Below are 11,452 nucleotides of genomic sequence, written 5' to 3'. Positions count from 1 at the left end.
TCACATAATTCACAATAAAACATTTAAGAAAAAAAAAAAAGTTTGTGGTGGGGAATTCAGACTGCGGGGTTCCTTGGAGAACTCAGCCACAGGGAAGTCACCTCTGGGGTCTCTTCCCTAGAGGGTGCCTTGCTTAGGGCCCTAATATTTTCACTGAGATTTGAAGAGGAAGGAGAAGAACTAGGCATCCCAGCAGCCTGAAGGTGCTCACACCTGGGACCCCTATCCTTGCTGTCTGAATGGGGGTGAGGATCTCAGGATGGAAGCCCCTCAGCTCATAGGACTGCAGACCCTTGCTCTGAGCTCAGGTTTCAGACCCCGCTGGTGCATTAGTTGTACTACAGAGTTAGAAAAAAACACTCTACCCCTTCTTCCCATCTGGGAACACTATGCCTTTGGGAAAGGTTTGGTCAAGGAGAATGTAGCTGCAGAGAGCAGCAGTCACCCAGGTCAGACCCAGGGCTCCACACAAGCCATGTGACCTCAGATGTTACGGATTTGGATGTTGAGGGAACACTGTAATATATAGCTGTATATACATACCTTTTCACATAGTATCCAAATCACATGAAGTCCTATTTTACAGAACACATTGTGGACGTTAAACAACACATACCTATATATTCACAGAGTTGTGCACCACTAGTGGTTACGAATCGGACTGCGAACCGCAAGGCCAGCAGTTCGAAACTATCAGCTGTTCCGCGGGAGAAAGATGAGGCTTTCTGCTCCCGTAAAGATTTACAGCCTTGGAAACCCTGTACAGGGTAGTTATGAGTCAGAACTGACTCCACGGCACATCACAACAACAACATCTATTTAATATGCAAAGACTTCCTAATGTGTGGATCATGACAGACTGTGGATGACATGGCCAGAATGAGTATTCCAGAACACTTAATTGTGCTTATAAGGAACCTGTACATAGACCAAAAGTCAGTTGTTGTAATAGAACAAGGGAACATTGAATGGTTTAAAATCAGGAAAGGTGTGTACCAGGGTTGTATTCTTCAACATATTTATTCAAATTGTGGTATATGCATACAGTGGGATAGAACAGAAATAACAGGAAGAATAAGGCATTGATACACATAATAACATGAATGAATTCCAAAATAATCACACTGGGTGAAATAAACCAGACAAAAAAGAGAATATACTGTATGTTATAGACTGAACTGTGTTTTCCCCAGATATATGTTACAAATCCTAACTCCACTTGGGAATAGATTTTATTATGTCAATGAGGCAGTACTCTTTAGGGATGCCTTAAAGCAATCTCTCTCGAAATATAAAAGAACAGATTAAGCAAAGAAGTGAAGGACAGTTGGGATGAGATAGATGCCATGGCACATGAGGGTGGTCAAGGAGCAAGGAACCGAAGATGTTTCTCTAAGGACCTTCCTCCAGAGCCAATACAGAGAGAGTAAACCTTCCCCTGGAGCTGGTACTATCAATTCAGGCTTCTAGCCTCCTAAACTGTGAGGAAATAAATGTCTGTTCGTCAAAGTCCTCCACTTGTGGTATTTCTCTTATAGCAGCACTAGGAAATGAAGACATTGATTCATTCCATTTATGTAAAATTCCAGGAAATGCCAACAAAGGTATAGTAATGAACAACAGATAAGAGGTTGCCTGGATACTGGGAGGGTGGGAAGAGGGATAACATAGGGACACAAGGAAACTTTTTGGGGTGATGGATACGCTCATTTTCTTGATTGTGGTGGTGATATCATGGGTAGATACACATGTCTAAGTGTATCAAATTGTATAGTTTGAAATTGTGCAATTGAATGTCAGTTATACCTCATGGACGCTGTGGGAAAACAAAACAAAAACAACAATCCCTAACTCTGGATTGTTGTTTTTGTTTTGGAGCCCTGGTAATGTAGTTGGGCTGCTAAGCACACAGTCATCAGTTCGATTCTACCAGTCGCTCCTCAGGAGAGAAATGAGCCTTTCAGTTCCCATAAAGATTTATAGCCTTAGGAACCCTATACAAGGTCACTAAGCATCAATACCGACTCGATGGTACACAACCAACACCACCACTGCCAACTCGGAACTAAGTCAACCACAAGCTCAATTTGGCATATGACCTCATTCATCTGAAATATTTAGAATAGGTAAATGTGTAGAAATAAAAGCTGCCAGGGGTGGAAAGAAGAGTGGAAGGGGAAGTCATTGTTTAGGATGTAGTGAGTTTCTATTGATAGTGATGAAAAATTTGGCAATGGATATCGGAGATGGTTACGCAACATGATTAATATAATCGATACTCCTAAATCGTACATGTGAAAGAGGTTTTAAATTGACAAATGTGTTATATACCTTTTTACAACAACAACAAAAAGCCTTTAAAAAATTAAATCTTAATGATGATGTGGAGAGATGGAACAGCTGAGGACTCTAGACTCATGGAGGGAGAGGGACTGTGTGCTGGTGGCCAGGAGGCAGGCTTGCAGGGTATGTATGCCCTTTGGTTGTTTGAATGATGGTCTATCCCTGAGTGTTTTGGTGTACATCCCCCCCAAAAATAAACAAAACAAAACAAAAAACAGAGGAAATAGAAGCAAATACTGTTGAATGATGATGCATGGAGGGGATTGTAATCATTGCAATGAAACGAAATAAGATAGGATGAGTGTAAAACAGATGTTCCCCCATGTAAACTATCACTCAATTCGCAATAAAATTTTTAAAATGAGAGAGAGAAAGTCACTGTTATGATTAAGAAGAAAAATAAAATAAAAACAAAGATTTTTTTGTAGTTACCAAGTTTGGGAAACGGAACGTACTCTAACTACCTCTTGCAAGATCTAAGAGGCTCAGCAGGTGACACCTAGCGTCAGGAAATCCTAGAATATAGGAACCTGCTTTAGCTTTGTTGAACTCAGCATGTTTCAATTATAATTGCACACAGAACCCTCTGCCCCAGCATCCAGTGACATACTATGGGGCCACGTCAGAAACATGCCTTAAACACTGCAGGTGGACAATCAAGGCTTGATGTGGGCTTCTGGGATATCCCAGTGACTCATGCAGACTGGGCACTTGATCACAATGCACAGGAAAGTGTGTGTGTGTATGTGTGGGGTGTCATTCATTTCCCCTGTGAGCCAGTCATTCCATCCCTTCCTGCCTAGATCTCTGGGGGTATTACCTGGTAGCTTCCAGAAGGCTGGTCCTCCATTGTCCCTGGGTCCGGCCGCCTCCCCTGCTGGTTTTTAGGCTCTTCCTCTGAGCCCCACTGCTGTAGCTCATCAGATGTCACAGAGACCCTAGGAGACTGCAACTCTAGCTTGTTCCCCAGCTTGATCTGACCCTGGCTTGCTTGCAGCTCCTCAGGTCCTTCGTTGGGGACCCAGGATGATTGCTTCTTCCTGGAGAGAAAGACAGGCAGGCAAGTCTCAGACCCCAGACCAGGGCATGCTTTCTATTTTCAGACTCTCTCTCCCCCTGCTCCCCACAGCACCTGCACAGGGGGTGCATTTAATGGCTGGAAAATGAATGAATGGTTGACATGAATTCCTCAGATCCCAGGTACCTTGATATCAATGCTTAGGGGAGTTAGGATTTAAATGTTTGTGTTTTGATCTTATTTATTCCTTTTCAGAAAAAAAAAAAAATCACCAATAACTGGGGTTCAGAAAAGTTGAAAGATTTGAGATAAAGCTAACAATGATGACTCAGAATTTGCATCTGTGTCTATCTGCCTTTATTTTAAATATTCTGGAATAACCTCACTTTAGATATTCTGGAATATTTCCTCTGTGGTGGTGGTGGTGGTGGTGGGCCTTGGAGTCGGTTCAGACTCAGTGGTTTCCAGGGCTGTAAATCTTTATGGGAGCAGAAAGCCTCAACTTTCTCCCATAAACTACCACTGGTAGTTTCGAAGCCCCGCTCATAACCATTATGCTACCAGAGGTGATATATATATATATTGCAGTTGAGTTGATTCTGACTCATAAGAACCTTATATGTTACAGAGCCAAACTGCTCTACAGGGTTTTCTTGCGTGTTATCTTAGTAGAAATCAATCTCCAGGGCTTTTCTTTCATGGTACCACTGGTTGGGTTTGAACTGAGAAGCTTCAGGTTGGCAGTCAAGTGCAAACCATTTGTGTCAGCTAGAGACTTTATCATAATAAAATATATTATGATGCATTGTAATATATTACATATACAATGCATGTCTTCATTCAGAACATGCCATTTTCAACATCTTATCAACATGACTAGGTTCCAAAGACCAAGTAATTATGCAAAAATGGAGGTTGGCCATATCATATCACAAAATAAAAGATGACTACATCACTACAAAATTACATCATATCATAATTGCCAAATTATATCATATTCTAATTGCCAAATCATGGCTCAGCCAAGTTGACACATAACCTTACCCATCACAGCCAGTGTGTTAATCTTGTCTCACGCCTCAGTGTCTGTTACTGCCAGATATACATCATTAACATACAAAATAGTTGGATAGCAGATTTTTTGCTATTGTCATAGATGTAAAATGTTGAATGACAAGCTAGTCAATAAGTGGGGAGTAGATGTAATTGCATAAATTTACAAAGTTATAAGCATATCTGCTTTTTTCAATAAACATTATAGCTTAACTTTTTCTCATGTCATAAATCCTTCATAAACATGCTTCACAACAGAAGTATAATATTCCATGTTTCAAAGATAGCCATCATTTGCTTAACCATTTCTCAAGTGCAGACATTTAGGGGATTTCCAGTGTCTTTGTATCTAAAATAACCTGCCAGTGAAAATCTTTGTGTGAAAAGCTTTACTGGAATCATCAGTTATTTCTTTAGGGCAGGTTTGGAGAAGCAGATGAAGGGAAAGACAGCTTTAAGGTGGTTAAGACCAATTGCCAAGTTGTTTAAACAGAGATGTTGAATGGTTTGCATTTCTATCGGCACAGTACGCTGTTGCAGAGCAATGGGTTTCTCTTTTTATATGGTCTTCCTAGCCATGGTCTTGTAACTCCCACAAAACGATTGGGTGGTTGTTGTTGTTATTGTTAAGTGTGTTGTGGAGTTGGTTCTGACTCATAATGACCCTGTACAGGGTTTCCAAGGAGCCGCTATTGATTTTGAATCACAGACTTTGCCGTTCAAATGGACCTTACGGTCCAGTGCTTATCCTACAGTGTCACATCAGGACTCCAAATGATTGGGTGGGGTTATGCAAATAAGATGTCTGTGGCCCACCAAGGGGATTGGTCCATTTTGCCATCTCCCTAGGTTTAAAAAGTCAATCCCACAGGTTGAGTGGAGGGCCTCACTATCATCAAGAAGACCCAAGAGCTGAGCATGTTCTTTAGACCTTATTGTTGTTAAGTGCCGTGGAGTGGGTTCCAACTCATAGGGACCCTGCACAAGGTTTCCGAGGTTGTAAATCTTTACGGGAGCAGAATGCCTTATCTTTCTCCCGCGGAACCGCTGGTAGTTTCGAACTGCTGACCTTACGGTTCACAGCCTGATTTGTAACCACTACGTTACCAGAGCTCCTTCTCAAAATAGGGTCCCTATTTTGAGAAGTTCCTTGACCCAGGAGATGAAGAGAGCACAGTAATGCTGGAGGGGGCACAGGGCAGCAACAGCACAGGACTGGCAGCCAACCGCAGTGGACTTGCCAACCCACAGAGTAAAAGAGTTGAGTGCTTTTGGGTAGGAGGCTTTCCAAGGATTCCAGGCACTTATCAGTAGATCTAAAAGCTGTAACACTTGCCCAAATAGGGTAGGAGCTGAGAGCAAGGACCAGCGATGGGCATAGCCTCAAGTGAGGCCAGCCTGACTGCCTGTGGGCACAGTTGAGGAGTTGAAAGGTTAGAATCTGTCCTGATCAACAAACTGTCTCCTGCACTGTTCCTATTACTTCCAAGTTGATCCTGATGCTGAATTGTAAACTTTGCTTCCTTTTTGCTGTTATCATTAGGTGTCATTGCATCAGTACCCACTCATAGCGACCCTATGTACAACAGAACGAAAACACTGCCTAGTCCTGCACCAACCTCACAAATGTTGCTATGCATGAGCCTATTGCTACTGCCACTGTACCAATCCATCTTGTTGGGGGGGTCTTCCTCTTTTTCTGCAACCCTCCACTTTACTGGTCCCTCCTGATGGTATGTCTGAAGTACGAGAGATGAAGTTTGGCCATCCTGGCTTCCAAGAAGCATACTGGCTGTACTTCTTCCAACACAGACTTATTTATTCTTTTGGCAATCCATGGTAATTTTAATATTTTCCTCCAACACCATAGCTCAAATGCATCAATTCTTCTATGATCTTCCTTATTCACTGTCCAACTTTCACATGCATATAAGGTTATTGAAAATACCATGACTTGGATCAGGCACACCTTAGTCCTCAAATTGACATCCTTGCTCTTTGATACTTTAAAGAGGCCTTGTACAGAAGATTTACCTAATGCGATACGTTGTTTAATTTCTTGACTGCTGTTTCCATGAGTGTTGATGGTTGATCTGAGCAAAACTAAGTCATTGACAAATCCAATCTTTTCTCAATTTATATGGATATTATTTATTGGTCCAATAGGTAAGATTTTTGTTTTCATTACGTTGAGATGCAACCTATACCAAAGGCTGTGACCTTTGATCTTCATCAGTAAGTATTTTAAGCCTTGTTGGCTTTCAGCAAGCCAGGTTGTATCATCTGCATATCACAGGTTGTTAATGAGTCTTCCTCCAATCCTGAGGCCATGTTTTTCTTCATATAATTCAGCTTCTTGAATTATTTGCTCAGCATACAGGTTGAATAAGTATGGTGAAAGAATACAACCCTGGCACACACTGCTCCTAATTTTAAACCATTCAGTATTTCCTTGTTCTGTTCCAACAATTGCCTCTTGGTCTATGTACTCATTCCTCATGAATACAATTAAGTGTTCCAGAATACCCATTCTTTGCAATGTTATCCATAGCTTGTCATGATCAACACAATCAAAGCCCTTTGTGTAGTCATTAAAGCACAGGTATATATCTTTTTGTTATTATCTGCTTTTAGCCAAGATCCATTTGACGTCAGCAATGATATCCCTTGTTCTACGTTCTCTTCTGGATTCGGCTTGAACTATTGGAAGTTCTTTGCCAATGTATGGTTGTAGCCATTTTTGTATTATCTTTAGTAAAATTTTACTTGTATACAATATCAATAACCTTGTCAGTTGAGTTCCACATTCTGTTGGGTCACCTCTCTTTGGAATGGGTACAAATATGTATCTCTTCCAGTCTATTGGCCAGGTAGCTGTCATCCAAATTTCTTGGCATTGATGAGTGAGTGCCTCCAGTGCCACATCAGTTTGTTGAAAGACTTCAATTTTTATTTCATCAATTCCTAGAGCCTTGTTCTTTGCCAATTCCTTCAGTGCACCTTGGACTTCTTCCTTCAGTATCAGTGGCTCTTGATCATGTGCTACCTCTTGAAATGGTTGAACATTGACCATTTCTTTTTCGTTTGCTTCCTTAATAAACCCCCAGTTGTGAGTATGGTGTGTGAGTTCTATGTAGTCATCACTACAAGTTATCTAACCCAGTAGAGAAGTAGAAAATGCCATTAGAGGAATGGCTGGTGTCAGAATTTTTTTTTTTTTTTTAACGTTTGGAGAGAGGAAGTATGTCTGACCTCACCTTATAGGAACCAGCCTTGGGTTCTCATCCCCCATGGTGAAGTTAGAGACTTCAGACACTATTGTTTTACAGCTCTACCTGTGTTAGGTAGACTCAAACCTGGCTTTGATTCATTCCCCTAACTTCACCTAGAAGAGATTCTTTAGGGTTAGAATGAAATTTAATTGATAAAATTGATTTGTCATTGCTATTCCTATTCAAGAGACCAAACGACGTATTGCATTAGGCAAATCCGCTGCACAAGACCTTTTTAAAGAGTTGAAGAGCAAAGCTGTCAGCTTGAGGACTAAGGTGCGCCTGACCCAAGCCATGGTGTTTTCCAATACCCTCATAAGCATACGAAAGCTGAACAGTGAATAAGGAAGACTGTAGAAGAATTGATGCTTTTGAGCTATGGTGTTGGAGGAGAATATTGAACGTGCCGTGGGCTGCCAAAAGAACTAATAGATCCATTTTGGAAGAAGTGCAGCCAGAGTACTCCTTGGAGGCCAAGATGGCTAAACTTCATCTCTCATACTTTGGACATATTGTCAGGAGGGGCCAGTCACTGGAGAAGGATATCATGCTTGGTAAGGTGGAGGGTCAGAGAAAAAGAGGAAGACCCCTAACGAGATGGACTCAAGCGTGGCAAGAGTAGTGAGGTTAGCCCAGGATTGGGCAGTGTTTCGTTCTGGGGTGCATAAAGTCGCTATGGGTCGGTTCCGACTTGATGGCACCTAACAACAACAACAACATTCCTATTCTCCAAGTTTTTAACTTTGCTTCTTTTTGCCTTTCCATTTTTTCTCCTTCTTTTATTTTCAATTCTCTCTCTTTCTTTTCTTTGTATTGAAAAAAAAATCACATATAGAATTAGCCAGCTGGACTGAGTTTAGATGGTCCCAATTTTGTTGGCAACTTCCAAAGCATCGTAGTCAGGAACCAATCGAACTCATACCTTCTTTTCTCCATCAGGCCTGATCAAGGGGTTGACCTTGGCTACATCTATGTCAGAGAGCTTCTTCACAGCCTGTGCTTGTTGGCCTTGACATCCACAGAGAATACAGGTATGTTATTGTCTTCGAGCTTCTTCATGGCTGACTCAGTAGTCAAAGGGAACTTGATGATGGCATAGTGGTCAAGCTTGTTTCTCCAGGGGCTGCTCTTCTGAGGATATTTGGGCTGCCTTCAGAGCCTCAGTGTCTTGGGCCACTGGAAGGTGGGTGATGTGTGGATCTTCTTTTTTGTGTGGCTGTGGATGCCTTTCAGCACTGCCTTCTTGGCCTTCCATGCCTTTGCTTTGACTTCAGCTTTGGGAGGGGCAGGGGTTTCCTTCCTCGCTTTCAGCGCCATCTTCATAAAAAGCCAAAAAAGAATGCACTCTCGCTGTAGAAAAGTTTTTAAATATGTAGCCTATTTAGAAAGTAATGACAATAAACCCCCTGCCATTGAGTTGATTCTGACTCATAGCAACCCTACATAGGGTTTCTAAGGTTATAAATCTTTATGTGAGCAGAAAATCTCATCTTTCTCCATGGAGCAGCTGGTGGGTTTGAACTTGCCAACCTGTGGCAATTTATCCTACAGTGCACCAGGGTTCCTATATAGCAACAAACAAGCAAAAACCCCACTGCCATCCAGCTGATTCTTACTCATAGTGCTGTATATAGGGTTTCAGAAGTTGTAAATTTTTTCAAGGGAGCAGAAAACCTCCTCTCTCCCGCAGAGTTTCTGGTGGATTTGAACTCTGATCTTGTAGTTAGCAGTCCAGTGCCACCAGGATTTCTTAATGTTGTTGTTGTTAAGTACCTTTGAGTTTATTCCAACCCATAACGACCCTGTATAGGGTTTCTGTGGAGCAGCTGGTGAGCTTGAATCGCCAACCTTGCAGTTCAAACCGACCTTGCAGTCCAGTGCATTAACCCACAGCACCACACCAGGACTCCAGCCATGTAAATCTTTCTGTGGTGCCATAGTTCTCAGACTCTTTTTGGTTTATTCTTCTATTAGTCCAGTGAACAAATCTTTGCTAAACATCTACCTACTATGTGCTGGGAGCGATGCCAGGCATGAGAGATTCCAGGCTGAATAAGACACATAAATGCCCCTTGAATGAAGCATATAAAATGAGTGTGTGGTTTAGTTGGGGAGTCTAGATAAGAGTTAATGTAAGGGGGAGGCTTCAAAAAGTTTGTGGGGCAGGGCTTGATGGCAGCTAGGGTGGAGGTGCAGTGAAGGTTTCCGTCAGCCATACCACAAAACACCAGGCAAAACAGATCTAGGGCAGAGCTCCAAAACTCGGAAGCACATAGCTAGGAATATTTTTAAAGTTTCAATGCTTATAGCTAGTGGAAATTGAAGCTGAAGGAAGAAATCATGTACTTTTGAATCTGCTGGGCTTAGAGGCCCAGAGCTGACATCTTGGGTGAGACCAAATGGCAAGACCAAGTGGGGGAGCAGAAACACCAAGGAAAAATGACGCAGGAACCTTGGAGCAAAGGTGGACAATACACATTGTGGGTTTTGCTTTATTCTGATTTTCTTTCTTTTCTTTTTTCTGGTATCTGGTCATTGGCACCCCCACTGTTTGTGCACCTCGATTGTGGTGACTAGAGTGGATGCCTGAATGAGTGGACACCCCCCATCCTCACCACTGGTGGGTTCTTCTGCCACATATGCGCACAGATACTCAGCCCAAGAGCAGGCCCTGAATGTTGTTGCTTTTTTTCAAATACAGGAAAGGCCAGGACAGGGCTGTAGAGAGGGAAAGAGAGTTTAAAAAACAAAACAGGCCAAAAATTAAATTAAAGCCTGAGGTATAGCATAACAACCAACAGTAGCATCTTGATGTCTCTCAGGAAGCTTTGAAAGCAAGAAGCTGAAGAGAGGACATTAAAGGCATACTCATTTTAGGCTACAGACTTTTTCTTCTTCTTCTCTCCCTCCTCTCCCTTTTCTATGATTATAGACTGCAGCATTCAGTCTAGGTTTGTTTTATTGTTGTTTGGGTTTTCTTTTTGCTGTTTTATGCTCCCCCTTCTACCTTGGGGGGACACTTTCCCTCCCTATATTACCCAAGAAGAGTCAGCAACTGCTGCCATACAGCCAACCTACAATCACACCCTATAAAACATCAAATCCCAGGCAAGAACCAATACCAATTGCCGTATACCAGGGAGGCAAACAACACCTGTGAAAGTTACTCTGAGGTAAGCAATAAGAAGAATGAAAAGGGAGCCCACATCTCCCTGGAAGCAATCAGAAAGCATAAAAAATGCCAAAACACATACTCAATTAACTATTAAGGCCACAGATAAACACTAAACATGTCTAAGAAGCTAAAGCAGATAGCCATATCAGCACACGTCCAGAAACAAGATAAAATGTCTGAGACAAATGACCTAGAGGTAGTCCTGGACTCCATTCTGGAAGAAGAGCAGGCCTTGGAAATGCCTGAGAAGGAATTCAGAAAAAGGATTATAAAATGTTTCAAAACACCTTACAATGGAGTTGAGAAAAATAAGGGAGAAGTCAGAAAAGCTCTACAGGAACAATCAAATATGAGAGATACAACACTGTAAATAATTCAAAACTTACAGAAAGAGGTCCAAACGATCAATAACAGAATATCAGAAATAGACAATACTTTGAAAGGGCAAAGGAGTAGAACAGAAGAGATAGAAGGCAGAACCAGTGAGCTGGAAGACATATCTCTCAATACCACTAAGATAGAAGAGCAAACAGAAAAAAGGATTTAAAAAAATCTGAAGAAGTCTAAGATTCATGTTGGACAACATGAAGA

General features: G+C 41.8%; 1 protein-coding gene across 1 annotated transcript in view; it reads right to left on the bottom strand.

Moving 5' to 3' along the window:
- The window catches only part of LOC102814218 (spermatogenesis-associated protein 21-like), a 28,321-nt gene that overhangs the window by 5,770 nt on the left and 11,099 nt on the right, over positions 1 to 11,452 (bottom strand). The window contains exon 3 of the mRNA XM_006866412.1: positions 3,164 to 3,383. Coding sequence (XP_006866474.1) covers positions 3,164 to 3,383 — 220 coding nt within the window. The remainder of the gene's footprint in view (positions 1 to 3,163; positions 3,384 to 11,452) is intronic.

This window comes from Chrysochloris asiatica, unplaced genomic scaffold, assembly GCF_000296735.1.
Source record: "Chrysochloris asiatica unplaced genomic scaffold, ChrAsi1.0 scaffold00090, whole genome shotgun sequence".
NCBI classification, from domain to species: domain Eukaryota; kingdom Metazoa; phylum Chordata; class Mammalia; order Afrosoricida; family Chrysochloridae; genus Chrysochloris; species Chrysochloris asiatica.
Note: the sequence above shows the minus strand (reverse complement) of the source record. Positions and strands in the feature narration are given on the sequence as shown.